This window comes from Melopsittacus undulatus, chromosome 1 (genome assembly GCF_012275295.1).
Source record: "Melopsittacus undulatus isolate bMelUnd1 chromosome 1, bMelUnd1.mat.Z, whole genome shotgun sequence".
Taxonomy (NCBI): Eukaryota; Metazoa; Chordata; class Aves; order Psittaciformes; family Psittaculidae; genus Melopsittacus; species Melopsittacus undulatus.
In genome coordinates, this window is record NC_047527.1 from 613,265 (window position 1) to 639,879 (window position 26,615).

At 55.2% G+C, this 26,615-nt stretch overlaps 1 protein-coding gene across 1 annotated transcript in view; it reads right to left on the reverse strand.

The window, feature by feature from the left end:
* Positions 1-1,395: 1,395 nt before the first annotated feature.
* Positions 1,396-26,615, reverse strand: part of GPAA1 (glycosylphosphatidylinositol anchor attachment 1) — a 61,211-nt gene continuing 35,991 nt past the window's right edge. The window contains exons 8-14 of the mRNA XM_034068820.1: positions 22,942-23,126; positions 19,659-19,812; positions 17,660-17,806; positions 17,164-17,199; positions 16,595-16,785; positions 10,146-10,325; positions 1,396-1,717 (exon numbers count right to left, since the gene is read on the reverse strand). Coding sequence (XP_033924711.1) covers positions 1,471-1,717; positions 10,146-10,325; positions 16,595-16,785; positions 17,164-17,199; positions 17,660-17,806; positions 19,659-19,812; positions 22,942-23,126 — 1,140 coding nt within the window. The 3' untranslated portion in view covers positions 1,396-1,470. The remainder of the gene's footprint in view (positions 1,718-10,145; positions 10,326-16,594; positions 16,786-17,163; positions 17,200-17,659; positions 17,807-19,658; positions 19,813-22,941; positions 23,127-26,615) is intronic.

Here is a 26,615-nt window from a genome sequence, read left to right on the forward strand (position 1 = left end):
CATAGAGATGATGTGATAGAGATGCTGTGATAGAGATGCTGTGATAGAGATGCTGTCATAGAGATGATGTGATAGAGATGCTGTGATAGAGATGCTGTGATAGAGATGCTGTGATAGAGATGCTGTGATAGAGATGCTGTGATAGAGATGCTGCCATAGAGATGCTGCCATAGAGATGCTGTGATAGAGATGCTGTGATAGAGATGCTGCCATAGAGATGCTGTGATAGAGATGCTGCCATAGAGATGCTGTGATAGAGATGCTGCCATAGAGATGCTGTGATAGAGATGCTGCCATAGAGATGCTGCCATAGAGATGCTGCCATAGAGATGCTGTGATAGAGATGCTGTCATAGAGATGTTTGGGTCTCTCTATGGGTCCATGTTTGGGTCCCTCCATGGGTCCATGTTTGGGTCTCTCTATGGGTCCATCTGTGCGTCCCTCCATGGGTCTCTCGGTGTGTCCCCGTGGGGTGCTCAGTGCCAGCAGAGCACGTTCCAGAGCAGCAGCCAGAAGGGGTATGGGTCAATATGTGTCTCTATGTGTCTCTATGGTCTCTATGGGTCAATATGTGTCTCTATGTGTCTCTATGTGTCTCTATGTGTCTCTATGTGTCTCTATGTGTCTCTATGTGTCTCTATGTGTCTCTATGGTCTCTATGTGTCTCTATGGTCTCTATGTGTCTCTATGTGTCTCTATGTGTCTCTATGTGTCTCTATGTGTCTCTATGTGTCTCTATGGTCTCTATGTATCTCTATGTGTCTCTATGTGTCTCTATGGTCTCTATGTGTCTCTATGGTCTCTATGGGTCTCTATGTGTCTCTATGGTCTCTATGTGTCTCTATGGGTCTCTATGTGTCTCTATGGTCTCTATGTGTCTCTATGGTCTCTATGGGTCTCTATGTGTCTCTATGGTCTCTATGTGTCTCTATGGTCTCTATGGGTCTCTATGTGTCTCTATGGTCTCTATGTGTCTCTATGTGTCTCTATGTGTCTCTATGGTCTCTATGTGTCTCTATGGTCTCTATGGGTCTCTATGTGTCTCTATGTGTCTCTATGTGTCTCTATGTGTCTCTATGGGTCTCTATGTGTCTCTATGTCTCTCTATGAGTCTCTATGTGTCTCTATGGTCTCTATGTGTCTCTATGGTCTCTATGTGTCTCTATGTGTCTCTATGTGTCTCTATGTCCCCCAGCAGAGCACGTTCCACAGCAGCAGCCAGCAGGGGTATGTGCCCATAGCCAGCAGTGGGCACAGGAAGGCTCCATGTGTCTCCATGTGTCTCTATGTGTCTCTATGTGTCTCTATGGTCTCTATGTGTCTCTATGGGTCTCTATGGTCTCTATGTGTCTCTATGTGTCTCTATGTGTCTCTATGTGTCTCTATGGTCTCTATGTGTCTCTATGGGTCTCTATGGTCTCTATGTGTCTCTATGTGTCTCTATGTGTCTCTATGTGTCTCTATGTGTCTCTATGTCCCCCAGCACAGCACGTTCCAGAGCAGCAGCCAGCAGGGGTATGTGCCCATCGCCAGCAGGGGGCACAGGAAGGCTCCATGTGTGTGGTGCAGGAGCAGACCCTGCGCTAGAGCCGTCAGCAGCCGCTGCCAATCCTCCCATGGTGCAGCTGGAGCCTCCTGCAGCTCCCGCTCGGCTGCCACTGCCACCAGTAGGGACACGGCTGGGGAGGCCAGAACCAGTAACAGCACCTGGAGCGGACTGGGGGGGACAATGGGACCAGTGAGACCAGTGAGACCAGTAACACCAGTGACACCAGTAACACCAGTAACACCAGTGACACCAGTAACACCAGTGACACCAGTAACACCAGTGACACCAGTGACACCAGTAACACCAGTAACTCCAGTAACACCAGCATCACCTAACAAACCTAACCCCTACCAACCTTCTACACTATCCATTCCCAGCCCTCACTCTAACCCTCTAAGGGGTTATGGGCCCCGGGCCCCACACCTGCCCCATAGGAGGGGCACTAACACCAGTGGCGCCAGTAACACCAGTAACACCAGTGACACCAGTAACACCTGCCCCATAGGAGGGCACTAACAACCAGCTCCAGTTGCTTACACCCTGAACCAACTCATTGCCTACTCCTCCATCCAGTAACACCTGTAACACCAGTGACACCAGTAACACCAGTGACACCAGTGACACCAGTAACACCAGTGACACCAGTGACACCAGTAACACCAGTACCAGTGACACCAGTAACTATGTATGATGTACATCCCATACTATTCCCATAGCCACCACACTACTACCCCCCTCATACACCCTAACAACAACCCAACCAGGAACCCTACCCCCGTACATCACAACACCCCAAACCTCAACCACCTGAATGGACCATTGTCCATCTCCTTCCCTTACTCATCCTAATCCTAAAGCCAGAACTAATGTCCAGACCCCTCTTGTGTAAGTGTAGCTTAAACCAGACATTAGACCGTGAGCCTAAGAATAGGGTTAAACCCTTCTTATCTCAAAACACTTCCAGAACACCCCTAAAACCATCACCCTCATCATCAAGTCCACCTTCCTCATCAGCCTAGCACCAACACTCTGCATTCAATCTCTATGTGTCTCTATGGTCTCTATGTGTCTCTATGTGTCTCTATGTGTCTCTATGGTCTCTACGTGTCTCTATGTGTCTCTATGGGTCTCTATGGGTCTCTATGTGTCTCTATGGGTCTCTATATGTCTCTATGGGTCTCTATGGGTCTCTATGGTCTCTATGTGTCTCTATGGTCTCTATGCGTCTCTATGGTCTCTATGTGTCTCTATGGTCTCTATGTGTCTCTATGGTCTCTATGTGTCTCTATGTGTCTCTGTGTCTCTATGTGTCTCTATGTGTCTCTATGGTCTCTATGTGTCTCTATGTGTCTCTGTGTCTCTATGTGTCTCTATGTGTCTCTATGTGTCTCTATGGTCTCTATGGTCTCTATGTGTCTCTATGGTCTCTATGTGTCTCTATGTGTCTCTGTGTCTCTATGTGTCTCTATGTGTCTCTATGGTCTCTATGTGTCTCTATGGTCTCTATGTGTCTCTATGTGTCTCTATGGTCTCTATGTGTCTCTATGGTCTCTATGTGTCTCTATGTGTCTCTATGGTCTCTATGGGGCTCTATGTGTCTCTATGTGTCTCTATGTGTCTTTATGTGTCTCTATGTGTCTCTATGGTCTCTATGGGTCTCTATGTGTCTCTATGTGTCTCTATGTGTCTCTATGGTCTCTATGGGTCTCTATGTGTCTCTATGGTCTCTATGTGTCTCTATGTGTCTCTATGTGTCTCTATGGTCTCTATGTGTCTCTATGTGTCTCATTGTGTCTCTATGTGTCTCTATGGTCTCTATGTGTCTCTATGGTCTCTATGTGTCTCTATGGTCTCTATGGTCTCTATGTGTCTCTATGGTCTCTATGTGTCTCTATGTGTCTATTCCTCCCCATCACCCTGTTTGTACCATGATCCATCCTACAATGTGCAACATCACACATATCATCAGATCCACACATCACAATATCCTTCTCCTCCCTAACAACCTCCCTAATCACAATACTAACACTAACCATCACCAACAACATCTTCCTCCTGTTCCTTGACCCTACAACCTGTACTTTACAATCGGTGTAGGACTTACCCTAAGCATAATACTAGTCACCATCAGACTCAACCACCCCAACAACCCTTCCTTCATCTCTCACCCCATGCCTTCTTCATGCTGTTCCTATGTTCAGGATCAACCATCCACAACATAGATGGAGAACAACAGTCGGCTTCCCAAAAACACACCCAACAACCACCTCCTGCTTCACTATGGGAACCTCACACTAATAGGAACCCTGTTCCCTGTAGGATACCCCTCAATAGACCTCATCATTGAAAACCTAAATACCTCCTACTAAACACCTGAGCACTTGTAACCTCCTGGCTACCACCTGCACCACCACATACAGCTTAAGAACAACCCTTCTAGTACACACAGAATTCACCTGTACACCAACAGTCACCCCAGTAAATGGAAACGACCCTCAAACAACAACCCAATCACCCTTGGAAGCATCACAGCCGGATTACTCATTATATCCTACCTAACCCCTGTACAACCCCCCCAGTAACAACACCCTCCTAGCAACAACCGCAGCCATCCTAGTAACAACACTAGGCTTCATCATCGCCCTAGAACATACAACTTCAATGCATCCATGGACACCAATGACACCTATGGACCCCAATGGCATCCACAGACCCCAATGGCACCCATGGACCCCAATGGAACCCATGGACCCCAATGGAACCCATGGACTCCAATGGCACCCATGGACACCAATGGCACCCATGACCCCCCAGGAGCACCCATGGACCCCAATGGCACCCATGGACACCAATGGCATCCATGGACCCCAATAGCACCCATGGACCCCAATGGAACCCATGGACCCCAATGGAACCCATGGACCCCAATGGCACCCATAGACCCCAATGGCACCCATGGACTCCAATGGCACCCATGGACTCCAATGGCACCCATAGACACCAATGGCACCCATGACCCCCCAGGAGCACCCATGGACCCCAATGGCACCCAGGGACACCAATGGCATCCATGGACCCCAATGGCACCCAGGGACCCCAATGGCACCCAGGGACCCCAATGACACCCATAGACCCCAATGGCATCCATGGACCCCAATGGCATCCATGGACCCCAATGGCACCCATGGACTCCAATGGCACCCAGGGACCCCAATGACACCCATGGACCCCAATGACACCAATAGACCCCATTGGCACCCATAGACCCCAATGGCACCCATAGACCCCAAAGACACCCATAGAACCCAATGGCATCCATGGACCCCAATGGCATCCATGGACCCCAATGGCACCCATGGACTCCAATGGCACCCAGGGACCCCAATGACACCCATGGACCCCAATGACACCCATAGACCCCAATGACACCCATAGACCCCAATGACACCCATAGACCCCAATGACACCCATGGACCCCATAGACCCCCATAGACCCCATTCACACCCATAGACCCCAATGACACCCATAGACCCCAATGACACCCATGGACCCCATAGACCCCCATAGACCCCATTCACACCCATAGACCCCATTGACACCCATAGACCCCAATGACACCCATAGACCCCATTGACACCCATAGACCCCCATAGATGGGTGCTGACCGGGGCCCGGTGGGTGCCACCGCGGCTGCTGCCGGCACCATGGTCACTGCCAGCAGGAAGCCAAGGGACCCCAATGACACCCATAGACCCCAATGACACCCATAGACCCCATTGACACCCATAGACTCCATTGACACCCATAGACCCCAATGACACCCATAGACCCCAATGACACCCGTAGACCCCATTAGCACCCATAGACCCCAATGACACCCATAGACCCCCATAGGTGGGTGCTGACCGGGGCCCGGTTGGTGCCACCGCGGCTGCTGCCGGCACCATGGTCACTGCCAGCAGGAAGCCAAGGGACCCCAATGACACCCATAGACCCCATTGACACCCATAGACCCCAATGACACCCATGGACCTCAATGACACCCATAGACCCCATAGTCCCCCATAGATGGGTGCTGACCGGGGCCCGGTGGGTGCCACCGCGGCTGCCGCCGGCACCATGGTCACTGCCAGCAGGAAGCCAAGGGACCCCAATGACACCCATAGACCCCATTGACACCCATAGACCCCATTGACACCCATAGACCCCATTGACACCCATAGACCCCAATGACACCCATAGACCCCATTGACACCCATAGACCCCATTGACACCATAGACCCCAATGACACCCATAGACCCCAATGACACCCATAGACGCCATTGACACCATAGACCCCAATGACACCATAGACCCCAATGACACCATAGACCCCAATGACACCCATAGACCCCATTGACACCCATAGACCCCATTGACACCCATAGACCCCAATGACACCCATAGACGCCATTGACACCCATAGACCCCAATGACACCCATAGACCCCATTGACACCCATAGACCCCAATGACACCCATAGACCCCATAGACCCCCATAGATAGGTGCTGACCGGGGCCCGGTGGGTGCCACCGCGGCTGCCGCCGGCACCATGGTCACTGCCAGCAGGAAGCCAAGGGACCCCAATGACACCCATAGACCCCAATGACACCATAGACCCCAATGACACCCATAGACCCCATTGACACCCATAGACCCCAATGACACCCATAGACCCCATTGACACCCATAGACCCCATTGACACTCATAGACCCCAATGACACCCATAGACCCCAATGACACCAATAGACCCCAATGACACCCATAGACCCCATTGACACCCATAGACCCCAATGGCACCCATAGACCCCAATGGCACCCATAGACCCCAATGACACCCATAGACCCCATTGACACTCATAGACCCCAATGACACCCATAGACCGCAATGACACCAATAGACCCCAATGACACCCATAGACCCCATTGACAGCCATAGACCCCAATGACACCCATAGACCCCAATGACACCCATAGACCCTAATGACACCCATGGACCCCATTGACACCCATAGACCCCAATGACACCCATGGACCCCATTGACACCCATGGACTCCAATGACACCCATAGACCCCAATGACACCCATAGACCCTAATGACACCCATAGACCCCATTGGCACCCATAGACCCCATTGACAACCATGGACCCCAATGACACCCATAGACCCCAATGACACCCATAGACCCCAATGACACCCATAGACCCCATTGACACCCATAGACCCCAATGACACCCATAGACCCCAATGACACCCATAGACCCATTGACACCCATAGACCCCACTGACACCCATAGACCCCAATGACACCCATAGACCCCATTGACACCCATAGACCCCAATGACACCCATAGACCCTAATGACACCCATGGACCCCATTGACACCCATAGACCCATTGACCCCCATAGACCCCATTGACACCCATAGACCCCACTGACACCCATAGACCCCATTGACACCCATAGACCCCAATGACACCCATAGACCCCATTGACACCCATAGACCCCAATGACACCCATAGACCCTAATGACACCCATGGACCCCATTGACACCCATAGACCCATTGACCCCCATAGACCCCATTGACACCCATAGACCCCATTGACACCCATAGACCCCATAGACCCCCATAGATGGGTGCTGACCGGGGCCCGGTGGGTGCCAACGCGGCTGCCGCCGGCACCATGGTCACTGCCAGCAGGAAGCCAAGGGACCCCAATGACACCCATAGACCCCAATGACACCCATAGACCCCAATGACACCATAGACCCCATTGACACCCATAGACCCCAATGGCACCCATAGACCCCAATGACACCCATAGACCCCATTGACACTCATAGACCCCATTGACACCCATAGACCCCATTGACACCCATAGACCCCAATGACACCCATTGACCCCCATAGACCCCATTGACACCCATAAACCCCATTGACACCCATAGACCCCAATGACACCCATAGACCCCATTGACACTCATAGACCCCAATGACACCCATAGACCCCAATGTCACCCATAGACCCCATTGACACCCATGGACCCCAATGACACCCATGGACCCCAATGACACCCATAGACCACAATGACACCCATTGACACCCATAGACCCCCATAGACCCCATTGACACCCATAGACCCCATTGACACCCATGGACCCCATTGACACCCATAGACCCCATTGACCCCCATAGACCCCATTGACACCCACAGACCCCAATGACACCCATAAACCCAATGACACCCATAGACCCCATTGACACCCATAGACCCCATTGACCCCCATAGACCCCATTGACCCCCATAGACCCCAATGACACCATACACCCCATTAGCACCCATGGACCCCATAGACCCCCATAGACCCCATTGACACCCATAGACCCCAATGACACCCATAGACCCCAATGACACCCATAGACCCCATTGACACCCATAGACCCCAATGACACCCATAGACCCCAACGACACCCATAGACCCCAATGACACCCATAGACCCCCATAGATGGGTGCTGACCGGGGCCCGGTGGGTGCCACCGCGGCTGCCGCCGGCACCATGGTCACTGCCAGCAGGAAGCCAAGGGACCCCAATGACACCCATAGACCCCATTGACACCCATAGACCCCATTAACACCCATAGACCCCATTGACATCCATAGACCCCATTGACACCCATAGACCCCATTGACACCCATAGACCCCATTGACACCCACAGACCCCATTGACACCCATAGACCCCAATGACACCCATAGACCCCAATGACACCCATAGACCCCATTGACACCCATAGACCCCATTGACACCCATAGACCCCATTGACACCCACAGACCCCATTGACACCCATAGACCCCAATGACACCCATAGACCCCAATGACACCCATAGACCCCATTGACACCCATAGACCCCAATGACACCCATAGACCCCATTGACACCCATAGACCCCATAGACCCCCATAGATGGGTGCTGACCGGGGCCCGGTGGGTGCCACCGCGGCTGCCGCCGGCACCATGGTCACTGCCAGCAGGAAGCCAAGGGACCCCAATGACACCCATAGACCCCATTGACACCCATAGACCCCATTGACACCCATAGACCCCATTGACACCTATAGACCCCAATGACACCCATAGACCTCAATGACACCCATGGACCCTATTGGCACCCATAGACCCCAATGACACCATAGACCCCATTGACACCCATAGACCCCATTGACACCCATAGACCCCAATGACACCCATAGACCCCATTGACACCCATAGACCCCATTGACACCCATAGACCCCAATGACACCCATAGACCCCAATGTCACCCATAGACCCCAATGACACCCATAGACCCCAATGACACCCATAGACCCCATTGACACCCATAGACCCCAATGACACCCATAGACCCCAATGACACCCAATGACACCCATAGACCCCCATAGATGGGTGCTGACCGGGGCCCGGTGGGTGCCACCGCGGCTGCCGCCGGCACCATGGTCACTGCCAGCAGGAAGCCAAGGGACCCCAATGACACCCATAGACCCCATTGACACCCATAGACCCCATTGACACCATAGACCCCATTGACACCCATGGACCCCAATGACACCCATAGACCCCATTGACACCCATAGACCCCATTGACACCCATGGACCCCAATGACACCCATAGACCCCATTGACACCCATAGACCCCATTGACACCCATGGACCCCAATGACACCCATAGACCCCATTGACACCCATAGACCCCAATGACACCCATAGACCCCATAGACCCCCATAGATGGGTGCTGACCGGGGCCCGGTGGGTGCCACCGCGGCTGCCGCCGGCACCATGGTCACTGCCAGCAGGAAGCCAAGGGACCCCAATGACACCCATAGACCCCAATGACACCCATAGACCCCATTGACACCCATAGACCCCATTGACACCCATAGACCCCAATGACACCCATAGATCCCATTGACACCCATAGACCCCAATGACACCATAGACCCCAATGACACCCATAGACCCCATTGACACCCATAGACCCCAATGACACCCATAGACCCCATTGACACCCATAGACCCCAATGACACCCATAGACCCCCATAGATGGGTGCTGACCGGGGCCCGGTGGGTGCCACCGCGGCTGCCGCCGGCACCATGGTCACTGCCAGCAGGAAGCCAAGGGACCCCAATGACACCCATAAACCCCAATGACACCCATAGACCCCAATGACACCCATAGACCCCAATGACACCCATAGACCTCAATGACACCATAGACCCCAATGACACCATAGACCCCAATGACACCCATAGACCCCAATGACACCCATAGACCCCAATGACACCCATAGACCCCATTGACACCCATAGACCCCAATGACACCCATAGACCCCAATGACACCCATAGACCCCATTGACACCCATAGACCCCAATGACACCCATAGACCCCAATGACACCCATAGACCCCATTGACACCCATAGACCCCATTGACACCCATAGACCCCAATGACACCCATAGACCCCCATAGATGGGTGCTGACCGGGGCCCGGTGGGTGCCACCGCGGCTGCCGCCGGCACCATGGTCACTGCCAGCAGGAAGCCAAGGGAGAAGTTGAGCAGAGCCAGAGCCAAGAGCTGAGCCCCAAGCTCCAGTAGGGCCAAGAGCTTCAGGACCATCCAGGCCCTGGAGGCTGCGGCGGAGCCAGGGCCGCCCAGCACCCTGGGGGGGATGGGAGAGAGGGGGGTTAATGGGGGACAGTGGGAGACAATGGGAGACAGTGGGAGACAATGGGAGTCAATGGGAGTCAATAGGAGATAATGGGGGTCAATGGGGGGAAATGGGAGTCAATGGGAGTCAATGGGAGTCAATGGGAGTCAATGGGAGACAATGGGAGAAAATGGGAGACAATGGGAGACAGTGGGAGAAAATGGGAGTCAATGGGAGTCAATAGGAGATAATGGGGGTCAATGGGGAGAAATGGGAGACAATGGGAGTCAATGGGAGACAATGGGAGTCAATGGGAGTCAATGGGAGTCAATGGGAGTCAATGGGAGACAATGGGAGTCAATGGGAGTCAATGGGAGACAATGGGAGACAATGGGAGTCAATGGGAGTCAATGGGAGATAATGGGAGACAATGGGAGTCAATGGGAGTCAATGAAAGTCAATGGGGGCAATGGGAGTCAATGGGAGTCAATGGGAGTCAATGGGAGTCAATGGAGTCAATGGGAGTCAATAGGAGATAATGGGAGTCAATGGGAGTCAATGGGAGTCAATGGGAGATAATGGGAGTCAATGGGAGTCAATGGGAGTCAATGGGAGTCAATGGGAGACAATGGGAGGCAATGGGAGTCAATGGGAGACAATGGGAGACAATGGGAGTCAATGGGAGGCAATGGGAGTCAATGGGAGACAATGGGAGACAATGGGAGTCAATGGGGGACAGTGGGAGTCAATGGGGGTCAATGGGAGTCAATGGGAGTCAATGGGAGACAATGGGAGACAATGGGAGTCAATGGGATTCAATGGGAGTCAATGGGAGTCAATGGGAGTCAATGGAATCAAGGGGAGTCAAGGGGAGTCAATGGGAGTCAATGGGAGTCAAGGGGAGTCAATGGGAGACAATGGGAGACAATGGGAGTCAATGGGAGTCAATGGGAGGCAATGGGAGGCAATGGGAGACAATGGGAGTCAATGGGAGACAATGGGAGACAGTGGGAGGCAATGGGAGTCAATGGGAGGCAATGGGAGACAAGGGGAGTCAATGGGAGGAGTCAATAGGAGTCAATGGGAATCAACGGGAGACAATACGACTCAATGGGACTCAATGGGAGTCAATGGAAGCCCCAGCACCCTAGGGAGTGTTGCTATGGGGCAGAGCTCACCTGTGTGTGCTATGGGGCAGAGCTCACCTGTGTGTGCTATGGGGCTCACCTGTGTGTGCTATGGGGCAGAGCTCACCTGTGTGTGCTATGGGGCAGAGCTCACCTGTGTGTGCTATGGGGCAGAGCTCACCTGTGTGTGCTATGGGGCTCACCTGTGTGTGCTATGGGGCTCACCTGTGTGTGCTATGGGGCAGAGCTCACCTGTGTGTGCTATGGGGCAGAGCTCACCTGTGTGTGCTATGGGGCAGAGCTCACCTGTGTGTGCTATGGGGCAGAGCTCACCTGTGTGTGCTATGGGGCTCACCTGTGTGTGCTATTGGGGCAGAGCTCACCTGTGTGTGCTATGGGGCAGAGCTCACCTGTGTGTGCTATGGGGCAGAGCTCACCTGTGTGTGCTATGGGGCAGAGCTCACCTGTGTGTGCTATGGGGCAGAGCTCACCTGTGTGTGCTATGGGGCTCACCTGTGTGTGCTATGGGGCAGGGCTCACCTGTGTGTGCTATGGGGCAGAGCTCACCTGTGTGTGCTATGGGGGCAGGGCTCACCTGTGTGTGCTATGGGGCAGAGCTCACCTGTGTGTGCTATGGGGCTCACCTGTGTGTGCTATGGGGCAGAGCTCACCTGTGTGTGCTATGGGGCAGAGCTCACCTGTGTGTGCTATGGGGCTCACCTGTGTGTGTTATGGGGCAGGGCTCACCTGTGTGTGCTATGGGGCTCACCTGTGTGTGCTATGGGGCTCACCTGTGTGTGCTATGGGGCAGAGCTCACCTGTGTGTGCTATGGGGCAGGGCTCACCTGTGTGTGCTATGGGGCAGAGCTCACCTGTGTGTGCTATGGGGCAGGGCTCACCTGTGTGTGCTATGGGGCAGAGCTCACCTGTGTGTGCTATGGGGCAGAGCTCACCTGTGTGTGCTATGGGGCAGAGCTCACCTGTGTGTGCTATGGGGCAGAGCTCACCTGTGTGTGCTATGGGGCTCACCTGTGTGTGCTATGGGGCAGAGCTCACCTGTGTGTGCTATGGGGCAGAGCTCACCTGTGTGTGCTATGGGGCAGAGCTCACCTGTGTGTGCTATGGGGCTCACCTGTGTGTGCTATGGGGCAGAGCTCACCTGTGTGTGCTATGGGGCAGAGCTCACCTGTGTGTGCTATGGGGCAGGGCTCACCTGTGTGTGCTATGGGGCAGAGCTCACCTGTGTGTGCTATGGGGCTCACCTGTGTGTGCTATGGGGCTCACCTGTGTGTGCTATGGGGCTCACCTGTGTGTGCTATGGGGCAGAGCTCACCTGTGTGTGCTATGGGGCAGAGCTCACCTGTGTGTGCTATGGGGCAGAGCTCACCTGTGTGTGCTATGGGGCAGAGCTCACCTGTGTGTGCTATGGGGCAGAGCTCACCTGTGTGTGCTATGGGGCAGAGCTCACCTGTGTGTGCCTATGGGGCTCACCTGTGTGTGCTATGGGGCAGAGCTCACCTGTGTGTGCTATGGGGCAGGGCTCACCTGTGTGTGCTATGGGGCAGAGCTCACCTGTGTGTGCTATGGGGCAGAGCTCACCTGTGTGTGCTATGGGGCAGAGCTCACCTGTGTGTGCTATGGGGCAGAGCTCACCTGTGTGTGCTATGGGGCAGAGCTCACCTGTGTGTGCTATGGGGCAGAGCTCACCTGTGTGTGCTATGGGGCAGAGCTCACCTGTGTGTGCTATGGGGCAGAGCTCACCTGTGTGTGCTATGGGGCAGGGCTCACCTGTGTGTGCTATGGGGCAGAGCTCACCTGTGTGTGCTATGGGGCAGAGCTCACCTGTGTGTGCTATGGGGCAGAGCTCACCTGTGTGTGCTATGGGGCAGGGCTCACCTGTGTGTGCTATGGGGCTCACCTGTGTGTGCTATGGGGCAGAGCTCACCTGTGTGTGCTATGGGGCAGAGCTCACCAGTGAGTGCTATGGGGCAGAGCTCACCTGTGTGTGCTATGGGGCAGGGCTCACCTGTGTGTGCTATGGGGCTCACCTGTGTGTGCTATGGGGCAGAGCTCACCTGTGTGTGCTATGGGGCAGAGCTCACCTGTGTGTGCTATGGGGCAGGGCTCACCTGTGTGTGCTATGGGGCAGAGCTCACCTGTGTGTGCTATGGGGCAGGGCTCACCTGTGTGTGCTATGGGGCTCACCTGTGTGTGCTATGGGGCAGAGCTCACCTGTGTGTGCTATGGGGCAGGGCTCACCTGTGTGTGCTATGGGGCAGAGCTCACCTGTGTGTGCTATGGGGCAGGGCTCACCTGTGTGTGCTATGGGGCAGAGCTCACCTGTGTGTGCTATGGGCAGAGCTCACCTGTGTGTGCTATGGGGCAGAGCTCACCTGTGTGTGCTATGGGGCAGAGCTCACCTGTGTGTGCTATGGGGCAGGGCTCACCTGTGTGTGCTATGGGGCAGAGCTCACCTGTGTGTGCTATGGGGCAGGGCTCACCTGTGTGTGCTATGGGGCCTCACCTGTGTGTGCTATGGGGCAGAGCTCACCTGTGTGTGCTATGGGGCAGGGCTCACCTGTGTGTGCTATGGGCAGAGCTCACCTGTGTGTGCTATGGGGCAGGGCTCACCTGTGTGTGCTATGGGGCAGAGCTCACCTGTGTGTGCTATGGGGCAGAGCTCACCTGTGTGTGCTATGGGGCAGAGCTCACCTGTGTGTGCTATGGGGCAGAGCTCACCTGTGTGTGCTATGGGGGCAGGGCTCACCTGTGTGTGCTATGGGGCAGAGCTCACCTGTGTGTGCTATGGGGCAGGGCTCACCTGTGTGTGCTATGGGGCAGAGCTCACCTGTGTGTGCTATGGGGCAGAGCTCACCTGTGTGTGCTATGGGGCAGGAGCTCACCTGTGTGTGCTATGGGGCAGAGCTCACCTGTGTGTGCTATGAGGGCAGGGCTCACCTGTGTGTGCTATGGGGCAGAGCTCACCTGTGTGTGCTATGGGGCAGAGCTCACCTGTGTGTGCTATGGGGCAGGAGCTCACCTGTGTGTGCTATGGGGCAGAGCTCACCTGTGTGTGCTATGGGGCAGAGCTCACCTGTGTGTGCTATGGGCAGAGCTCACCTGTGTGTGCTATGGGGCAGAGCTCACCTGTGTGTGCTATGGGGCAGAGCTCACCTGTGTGTGCTATCGGGGCAGAGCTCACCTGTGTGTGCTATGGGGCAGAGCTCCACCTGTGTGTGCTATGGGGCAGAGCTCACCTGTGTGTGCTATGGGGCCAGAGCTCACCTGTGTGTGCTATGGGGCAGAGCTCACCTGTGTGTGCTATGGGGCAGAGCTCACCTGTGTGTGCTATGGGGCAGAGCTCACCTGTGTGTGCTATGGGGCAGAGCTCACCTGTGTGTGCTATGGGGCAGAGCTCACCTGTGTGAGCTCTGCCCCATAGCTCACCTGTGTGTGCTATGGGGCAGAGCTCACCTGTGTGTGCTATGGGGCAGGGCTCACACTGTGTGTGCTATGGGGCAGGCTCACCTGTGTGTGCTATGGGGCAGAGCTCACCTGTGTGTGCTATGGGGCAGAGCTCACCTGTAGTGTGCTATGGGGCAGAGCTCACCTGTGTGTGCTATGGGCAGAGCTCACCTGTGTGTGCTATGGGGCAGGGCTCACCTGTGTGTGCTATGGGGCAGAGCTCACCTGTGTGTGCTATGGGGCAGAGCTCACCTGTGTGTGCTATGGGCTCCCCTGTGTGTGCTTATGGGGCAGAGCTCACCTGTGTGTGCTATGGGGCTCACCTGTGTGTGCTATGGGGCAGAGCTCACCTGTGTGTGCTATGGGGCAGAGCTCACCTGTGTGTGCTATGGGGCTCACCTGTGTGTGCTATGGGGCTCACCTGTGTGTGCTATGGGGCTCACCTGTGTGTGCTATGGGGCAGGGCTCACCTGTGTGTGCTATGGGGCAGAGCTCACCTGTGTGTGCTATGGGGCAGGGCTCACCTGTGTGTGCTATGGGGCAGAGCTCACCTGTGTGTGCTATGGGCAGAGCTCACCTGTGTGTGCTATGGGCTCACCTGTGTGTGCTATGGGCAGAGCTCACCTGTGTGTGCTATGGGGCAGAGCTCACCTGTGTGTGCTATGGGGCAGAGCTCACCTGTGTGTGCTATGGGCAGAGCTCACCTGTGTGTGCTATGGGGCAGAGCTCACCTGTGTGTGCTATGGGGCAGAGCTCACCTGTGTGTGCTATGGGGCAGAGCTCACCTGTGTGTGCTATGGGGCAGAGCTCACCTGTGTGTGCTATGGGCTCACCTGTGTGTGCTATGGGGCAGAGCTCACCTGTGTGTGCTATGGGGCAGAGCTCACCTGTGTGTGCTATGGGGCAGAGCTCACCTGTGTGTGCTATGGGGCAGAGCTCACCTGTGTGTGCTATGGGGCAGAGCTCACCTGTGTGTGCTATGGGGCAGAGCTCACCTGTGTGTGCTATGGGGCAGAGCTCACCTGTGTGTGCTATGGGGCTCACCTGTGTGTGCTATGGGGCAGAGCTCACCTGTGTGTGCTATGGGGCAGAGCTCACCTGTGTGTGCTATGGGGCTCACCTGTGTGTGCTATGGGGCAGGGCTCACCTGTGTGTGCTATGGGGCAGAGCTCACCTGTGTGTGCTATGGGGCAGAGCTCACCTGTGTGTGCTATGGGGCAGAGCTCACCTGTGTGTGCTATGGGGCTCACCTGTGTGTGCTATGGGGCAGAGCTCACCTGTGTGTGCTATGGGGCAGAGCTCACCTGTGTGTGCTATGGGGCTCACCTGTGTGTGCTATGGGGCAGAGCTCACCTGTGTGTGCTATGGGGCAGAGCTCACCTGTGTGTGCTATGGGGCAGAGCTCACCTGTGTGTGCTATGGGGCAGAGCTCACCTGTGTGTGCTATGGGGCTCACCTGTGTGTGCTATGGGGCTCACCTGTGTGTGCTATGGGGCAGAGCTCACCTGTGTGTGCTATGGGGCAGAGCTCACCTGTGTGTGCTATGGGGCAGAGCTCACCTGTGTGTGCTATGGGGCAGAGCTCACCTGTGTGTGCTATGGGGCTCACCTGTGTGTGCTATGGGGCAGAGCTCAGCTGTGTGTGCTATGGGGCAGAGCTCACCTGTGTGTGCTATGGGGCAGGGCTCACCTGTGTGTGCTATGGGGCAGAGCCATCCCCGCTATGTAGATCCCTGTCAGCGCCAGGACAACAGCTTCCCCCTCCCCCACTGGGAAGTGTTTTGCCGCCAGGTTCTGGCCTCGCACTGGGAGGGTGTAAAGAGCAACACCCGCGAAGTGAGAGACCAGCAGAGGGGGGAGGAGGGGTAACAGCCGCGGGGCCTGTGGGGGCAAGGGTCAGAGGTTAGGGGTCAGCACCAGCAACACCCGCGAAGTGAGAGACCAGCAGAGGGGGGAGGAGGGGGAACAGCCGCGGGGCCTGTGGGGTCAGAGGTCAGGGGTCAGCACCACCAACACCAGCACCGGGGGTAGCAGAGAGAACAACCATGGTGACTGTAGGGTTAAGGGTCAGAGGTCAAGGGTCAGCACCGGGGCGTGAGAGACCAACAGCGGGGGGAGGAGGGGGAACAGCCGGGGGGCCTGTGGGGTCAAAGGTCAGAGGTTAGGGGTCAGCAGCAGCAACACCCGCGGCGTGAGAGACCAGCAGCGGGGGGAGGAGGGACAGGAGCCTGTGGGGTCAGAGGTCAACACCATCAATACCGGCACTGGTGGTACCAGAGCCAACAACCGCGGCGCCTGTGGGGTCAAGGGTCAAAGGTCAGAGACACCAGCACTGGGGGGAGCAGAGACAACAACCGCGGTGTCTGTGGGGTCAAGGGTCAGCACCGCCAACACCAGCACCAGCATCAACCATGGCACCTGTGGGTCAAAGGTTAGCACCGGATGGTGTGGGGGTGGGGGGATGGGGGGGTTCTCATTCTCCTCTATGGTGTTGCTGGTGCCAGTGTTGGGGGTGGGGGTTGGGGGTTCTCATTCACCTCTATGGTGTTGCCAGTGTTGGTGTTGGTGGTTAAGGTGTTACCGGTGTTGGGGGGTGGGGGGTTGGGGGGGTTCCCATTCACCTCTATGGTGTTGCCGGTACCAGTGTTGGTGGTGATGGTGTTACCGGTGCTGGTGTTGGGGGTGGGGTAAGGGGGGTTCTCATTCACCTCTATGGTACCGGTGTTGGTACCAGTGTTGCTGGTTATGGTGTTACCGGTGCCGGGGGTGGGGGGATAGGGGGGTTCTCATTCACCTCTATGGTGTTGCCGGTGTTGGTGTTGCTGGTTATGGTGTTACCAGTGTTGAGCTCCTCAGTGTTCCCTGGCTCCGACCGCGTCAGCTTCATCCAGAGGTCAAGGGAGTGACAGAGTCAAGGAAACAGTGTGGAAATGGGGGGGATGGGTTCAATGGGATAGGATGGGATCAATGGGATGGGATCAATGGGATAGGTTCAATGGGATGGGATGAGATGGGTTCAACAGGGTGGAATGGGTTCAATGGGATAAGAATGGGATGAGATGGGTTCAATGGGATGGGTACAATGGGATAGAATGGGTTCAATGCAATGGGATGGGATGGGTTTTGTGGGATAGGATCAGTTCAATGGGATAGGATGGGATAGGGTGGGATGGAATGGGATGGGTTCAATGGGAGAGGATAGTATGGGATGGGATGGGTTCAATGGGATAGGGATGGGTTCAATGGGATGGGATAGGATAGGATGGGATGGGGATGGGATCAAATGGGATGGGTTCAATGGGATGGGTTCAATGGGATGAGATGGGTTCGATGGGATGGGATCCATGGGATAGAATAGGTTCAATGGGATGGGTTCAATGGGATGGAATTGAGTGGGATAGGATGTGATAGGATAGATTGGGATTGAATGGAATAGGATGGGATAGGATGGGATGGGGATGGCATGGAGTGGGATGGGCTCAATGGGATGGGTTTAATGGGATGGGTTTAATGGGATGGGATTGAATGGGATAGGATGGGTTGAATTCAATGGGATGGGATAGGATGGGTTCAATGGGATGGGTTCAATGGGATGGGATGGGATGGAATAGGATGGAATGGGATGAGATAGGATGGGATGGGTTCAATGGGATGGGTTCAATGGGATGGGATGAGATAGGTACAATGGGATAGGATGGGATGGGATGGAACAGGATGGGATGGGTTTGAATGGGATGGAAAGGGATAGAACTGAGTAGGATAGGATGGGATTGAATGGGATGGGATGGGGACGGGATTGAATGGGATGGCTTCAATGGGATGGGTTCAATGGGATGGGATGGGATAGGATGAGATGGGATGGGATGGGTTCAATGGGATGGGTTCAGTTGGGATAAGATAGGATAGGATGGGATGGAATCCATTCAATGGGATGGAATTGAGTGGGATAGGACAGGATTGAATGGGATGGATTCAATGGGATGGGATTAGATGGGTTCAATGGGATCTGATAGGATGGAATGGGATGGGATAGGATGGGTTCCATGGGATGGGTTCAATGGGATGGGATGAGATAGGTGTAATGGGATAGGATAGGATAGGATGGGATAGGATGTAATGGGATGGAATAGGTTTGAATGGGATGGAAAGGGATAGAATTGAGCAGGATAGGATGGGATGGGATAGGATGGGATCGAATGGGATGGGATCAATGGGATGGGATAGGATGGGTTCAATGGGTTGGAATGAGATGGGTTCAATGGGATAGAATGGGATGGAATTGAGTGGGATAGGATGTGATGGGATAGATTGGGATTGAATGGAATAGGATAGGATGGGATGGAACGGGATGGGATGGAATGGGTTTGAATGGGATGGGTTCAAATGGGATGGAAAGGGATAGAATTGAGTGGGATAGGATGGGATTGAATGGGATGGGATGGGGATGGAGTAGGATGGGTTCAATGGGATGGGATAGGATGGGATGGAACGGGATGGGTTCAATGGGATGGAATTGAGTGGGATGGGATAGGATGGGATTTAATGGTATAGGATGGGTTCAATAGGATGGGTTCAATAGCATAAGATGGGTTCAATATGATAGGACAGGATGGGATTGAATGGGATGGGTTCAATGGGAAGAGATAGGGATAGGATGGGAAGGGATCAATGGGATAGGATGGATCCAATGGGATGGGATCAATGGGATGTGTTCCATGGTCTGGGCTCTCCCCTCCCCTCCCCCTCTGGGATATCCTGAGCGCCAGCACCAGCAGCAGGAATCCCAGCGCTGGGAAGTAAATCCCAATGGACACGAAGCAGGAGATGGAGGGAAGCAGGTACAGGAAATAGGATTGATGGAGACGCTCCAGGAGGTTGTTGAGCTTCCGGAACATCCCCTCTAGTGTCCTGGGGGCGGAGACACAGGGAGATGTGGGGCAGAGACATAGAGAGACATGTGGGGCAGCCCCATAGAGAGACATGTGGGGCAGAGACATAGGGACATGTGGGGCAGCCCCATAGAGAGACATGTGGGGCAGACCCATAGTAATCTATGGGGCAGACCCATAGGGATCCATGGGGCAGACCCATAGGGATCCATGGGGCAGAGCCATAGGGAGCCATGGGGCAGAGACAGAGGGATCCATGGGGCAGACCCATAGAGAGACATGGGGCAGAGCCATAGGGACACGTGGGGCGGAGACATAGGGATATGTGGGGCGGAGACATAGGGACATGTGTGGGGCAGAGACATAGGGACATGTGGGGCGGAGACATAGGGACATGTGGGGCAGAGACATAGGGACATGTGGGGCAGAGACATAGGGAGACATGGGAACCCCATAGGGATCCATGGGGCAGACCCATAGGGAGACATGGGAGCCCCATAGGGATCCATGGGGCAGCCCCATAGGGACATGTGGGGCAGAGACATAGGGAGACATGGGGCAGAGACATAGGGACATGTGGGGCAGAGACATAGGGACATGTGGGGCAGAGACATAGGGACATGTGGGGCGGAGACATAGGGACATGTGGGGCAGAGACACAGGGACATGTGGGGCAGCCCCATAGGGACATGTGGGGCGGAGACAGAGGGACATGTGGGGCAGAGACATAGAGAGACATGGGAACCCCATAGGGATCCATGGGGCAGAGACAGAGGGACATGTGGGGCAGACCCATAGGGATCCATGGGGCAGACCCATAGGGAGACATGGGAGCCCCATAGGGATCCATGGGGCAGCCCCATAGGGACATGTGGGGCGGAGACACAGGGACATGTGGGGCAGAGCCATAGGGACATGTGGGGCAGAGCCATAGGGACATGTGGGGCAGAGACATAGGGACATGTGGGGCAGAGACAGAGGGACATGTGGGGCAGAGACATAGAGACATGTGGGGCAGAGACATAGGGATCCGTGGGGCAGAGACATAGGGATATGTGGGGCAGACCCATAGGGACATGTGGGGCGGAGACATAGGGAGACATGAGCACCACATAGGGATCCATGGGGCAGAGCCATAGGGATATGTGGGGCAGAGCCATAGGGAGACATGGGGCAGAGACACAGGGACATGTGGGGCAGAGCCATAGGGACATGTGGGGCAGAGACAGAGGGACATGTGGGGCAGAGACATAGAGACATGTGGGGCAGAGACATAGGGAGACATGGGGCAGAGACATAGGGATATGTGGGGCAGAGCCAGAGGGACATGTGGGGCAGAGACATAGAGAGACATGGGGCAGACCCATAGAGACACATGTTCAGTCCCATAGGACCCTGTGTTGAGCCCCATAGGGACACATGGGGAACCCCATAGGGACACATGGGCAGCCCCATAGTGCCCCATGTTGAGCCTCATAGAACCCCATATCCATCCCCATAGCACCCCATGTTCAGCCCCACAGTGCCCCACATCCATCCCCATAGTGCTCCATATCCAGCCCCACAGAGCCCCATGTTGATCCCCATAGGACCCCATTTCCAGCCCCACAGCGCCCTATATTGAGCCCCATAGTGCCCTGTGTTGATCCTCATAGTGCCCCATAGCGCCCCACATCCACCCCCACAGTGTCCCACATCCACCCCCACAGCGCCCCATATCCATCCCCATAGGACCCCATATCCAGCCCCATATTGCCCCATATCCAGCCCCATAGTCCCTGTGCTCAGCCCCATAGCACATAGTGCCCCACGTTGATCCCCACAGCACCCCACATCCATCCCCACAGCACCCCACATCCAGCCCCATAGCACCCCACATCCAGCCCCATAGCACCCCATATCCATCCCCATAGCACCCCACATCCATCCCCACAGCACCCCACATCCAGCCCCATAGCACCCCATATCCATCCCCATAGCACCCCACATCCATCCCCATAGTGCCCCATATCCATCAACATAGCGCCCCATGTTGAACCCCATAGCACCCCATATGCATCCCCATAGCGCCCTGCATTGAGCCCCATAGCACCCCATGATCAGCTCCATAGTGCCCCATAGTGCCCCACATCCATCCCCATAGCACCCTGCGTTGAGCCTCATAGTCCCCATGTTCAGCCCCACAGTGCCCCACAGTGCCCCATATCCAGCCCCATAGGAGCCCATATCCAGCCCCATAGCAGCCCGCGTTGAGCCCTATAGGAACCCATGTTCACCCTCATAGCGCCCTGTGTTCAGCCCCATAGTGCCCCATAGCACCCCACATCCAGCCCCATAGCGCCCCATATCCATCCCCATAGTGCCCCATAGTGCCCTATATCCAGCCCCACAGTGCCCTGTGTTGAGCCCCATAGGACCCCATGTTCAGCCCCATAGCACCCCATAGTGCACTGCGTTGAGCCCCATAGCACCCCAGAGTGCCCCATGTCCAGCCCCATAGCGCCCCATATCCATCCCCATAGCACCCCATGTTCAGCCCCATAGTGCCCCATAGTGCCCCATAGCGCCCCACATCCATCCCCACAGCGCCCCATATCCATCCCCATAGCACCCCATGTTGAACCCCATTGCGTCCCATATCCAGCCCCATAGTGCCCCATGTTGAGCCCCACAGTGCCCCATAGTGCACCATATCTATCCCCACAGTGCCCCACATCCATCCCCATAGCGCCCCACATCCATCCCCATAATGCCCCATGTTGAACCCCATAGCACCCCATGTTCAGCCCCATAGTGTACTGTGTAGAACCCCATAGCACCCCATATCCAGCCCTATAGCGCCCCATATCCATCCCCATAGTTCCCCACATCCAGCCCCATAGTGCCCCATGTTTAGCCCCACAGCGCCCTGTGTTGAACCTCATAGTGCCCCATATCCAGCCCCATATCCATCCCCATAGTGCCCCATAGGAACCTATGTTCAGCCCCATAGCACCCCATAGCGCCCCACATCCACCCCATAGTGCCCCATACCCATCCCCATAGCACCCCATGTTGAGCCCCATAGTACCCTATAGCACCCCATAGCGCCCCATATCCAGCCCCATAGCTCCCCATGCTCAGCCCCATAACCCCCATAACCCCTGACCTCCCCAGCGCTCGCAGGTCATCCTTGTGCTGCCGGAAGCTGTTGATGACCCTGAGGGTCAGAGCCTCGATCCGGTACCGGAAGAACAGCCCATGGTCACCTCGAGGCTGCCCCGAGGCCTGAGCCAGAGCCATGAGCAGCAGGCGCTGGAGGCCCCCAGGGAGCGATGGAGCCGGATGCTGGAGCTGCCATAGAGAACAATGGGGATGGAGCTGCCATAGGGAACAATGGGATGGAGCTGCCATAGGGAACAATGGGATGGAGCTGCCATAGGGAACAATGGGACTGAGCTGCCATAGGGAACAATGGGGATGAGCTGCCATAGGGAACAATGGGGATGGAGCTGCCATAGGGAACAATGGGGATGGAGCTGCCATAGGGAACAATGGGGATGGAGCTGCCATAGGGAACAATGGGGATGAGCTGCCATAGGGAACAATGGGGATGAGCTGCCATAGGGAACAATGGGGATGGAGCTGCCATAGGGAACAATGGGATGGAGCTGCCATAGGGAACAATGGGGATGAGCTGCCATAGGGAACAATGGGGATGAGCTGCCATAGGGAACAATGGGATGGAGCTGCCATAGGGAACAATGGGGATGGAGCTGCCATAGGGAACAATGGGGATGAGCTGCCATAGGGAACAATGGGATGGAGCTGCCATAGGGAACAATGGGGATGAGCTGCCATAGGGAACAATGGGGATGGAGCTGCCATAGGGAACAATGGGGATGGAGCTGCCATAGGGAACAATGGGGATGGAGCTGCCATAGGGAACAATGGGGATGAGCTGCCATAGGGAACAATGGGGATGGAGCTGCCATAGGGAACAATGGGGATGGAGCTGCCATAGGGAACAATGGGGATGAGCTGCCATAGGGAACAATGGGGATGGAGCTGCCATAGGGAACAATGGGGATGGAGCTGCCATAGGGAACAATGGGATGGAGCTGCCATAGGGAACAATGGGATGGAGCTGCCATAGAGAACAATGGGGATGGAGCTGCCATAGGGAACAATGGGATGGAGCTGCCATAGGGAACAATGGGATGGAGCTGCCATAGGGAACAATGGGGATGGAGCTGCCATAGGGAACAATGGGGATGAGCTGCCATAGGGAACAATGGGATGGAGCTGCCATAGGGAACAATGGGGATGAGCTGCCATAGGGAACAATGGGGATGAGCTGCCATAGGGAACAATGGGATGGAGCTGCCATAGGGAACAATGGGATGGAGCTGCCATAGGGAACAATGGGGATGGAGCTGCCATAGGGAACAATGGGGATGGAGCTGCCATAGGGAACAATTGGGATGGAGCTGCCATAGGGAACAATGGGATGGAGCTGCCATAGGGAACAATGGGATGGAGCTGCCATAGGGAACAATGGGGATGAGCTGCCATAGGGAACAATGGGGATGAGCTGCCATAGGGAACAATGGGATGGAGCTGCCATAGGGAACAATGGGGATGAGCTGCCATAGGGAACAATGGGATGAGCTGCCATAGGGAACAATGGAGATGGAGCTGCCATAGGGAACAATGGGGATGAGCTGCCATAGAGAACAATGGGATGGAGCTGCCATAGGGAACAATGGGGATGAGCTGCCATAGGGAACAATGGGGATGGAGCTGCCATAGGGAACAATGGGGATGGAGCTGCCATAGGGAACAATGGGGATGAGCTGCCATAGGGAACAATGGGGATGGAGCTGCCATAGGGAACAATGGGGATGAGCTGCCATAGGGAACAATGGGGATGAGCTGCCACAGGGAACAATGGGGATGGAGCTGCCATAGGGAACAATGGGGATGGAGCTGCCATAGGGAACAATGGGATGGAGCTGCCATAGGGAACAATGGGGATGGAGCTGCCATAGGGAACAATGGGGATGAGCTGCCATAGGGAACAATGGGGATGAGCTGCCATAGGGAACAATGGGGATGAGCTGCCATAGGGAACAATGGGGATGAGCTGCCATAGGGAACAATGGGGATGAGCTGCCATAGGGAACAATGGGATGGAGCTGCCATAGGGAACAATGGGGATGAGCTGCCATAGAGAACAATGGGATGGAGCTGCCATAGGGAACAATGGGGATGAGCTGCCATAGGGAACAATGGGGATGGAGCTGCCATAGGGAACAATGGGGATGGAGCTGCCATAGGGAACAATGGGGATGGAGCTGCCATAGGGAACAATGGGGATGGAGCTGCCATAGGGAACAATGGGATGGAGCTGCCATAGAGAACAATGGGATGGAGCTGCCATAGGGAACAATGGGGATGAGCTGCCATAGGGAACAATGGGATGGAGCTGCCATAGGGAACAATGGGGATGGAGCTGCCATAGGGAACAATGGGATGGAGCTGCCATAGGGAACAATGGGATGGAGCTGCCATAGAGAACAATGGGATGGAGCTGCCATAGGGAACAATGGGGATGAGCTGCCATAGGGAACAATGGGATGGAGCTGCCATAGGGAACAATGGGATGGAGCTGCCATAGGGAACAATGGAGCTGCCATAGGGAACAATGGGGATGAGCTGCCATAGGGAACAATGGGATGGAGCTGCCATAGGGAACAATGGGGATGAGCTGCCATAGGGAACAATGGGATGGAGCTGCCATAGGGAACAATGGGATGGAGCTGCCATAGGGAACAATGGGGATGAGCTGCCATAGGGAACAATGGGATGGAGCTGCCATAGGGAACAATGGGATGGAGCTGCCATAGGGAACAATGGGGATGAGCTGCCATAGGGAACAATGGGGATGGAGCTGCCATAGGGAACAATGGGGATGAGCTGCCATAGGGAACAATGGGGATGGAGCTGCCATAGGGAACAATGGGGATGAGCTGCCATAGGGAACAATGGGGATGGAGCTGCCATAGGGAACAATGGGATGGAGCTGCCATAGGGAACAATGGGGATGAGCTGCCATAGGGAACAATGGAGCTGCCATAGGGAACAATGGGGATGAGCTGCCATAGGGAACAATGGGATGGAGCTGCCATAGGGAACAATGGGATGGAGCTGCCATAGGAAACAATGGGGATGGAGCTGCCATAGGGAACAATGGGGATGAGCTGCCATAGGGAACAATGGGGATGGAGCTGCCATAGGGAACAATGGGGATGAGCTGCCATAGGGAACAATGGGGATGGAGCTGCCATAGGGAACAATGGGATGGAGCTGCCATAGGGAACAATGGGATGGAGCTGCCATAGGGAACAATGGGATGGAGCTGCCATAGGGAACAATGGGGATGAGCTGCCATAGGGAACAATGGGGATGAGCTGCCATAGGGAACAATGGGGATGAGCTGCCATAGGGAACAATGGGACTGAGCTGCCATAGGGAACAATGGGATGGAGCTGCCATAGAGAACAATGGGGATGGAGCTGCCATAGGGAACAATGGGACTGAGCTGCCATAGAGAACAATGGGATGGAGCTGCCATAGGGAACAATGGGGATGAGCTGCCATAGGGAACAATGGGGATGAGCTGCCATAGGGAACAATGGGGATGGAGCTGCCATAGGGAACAATGGGATGGAGCTGCCATAGGGAACAATGGGGATGAGCTGCCATAGGGAACAATGGGGATGGAGCTGCCATAGGGAACAATGGGGATGAGCTGCCATAGGGAACAATGGGATGGAGCTG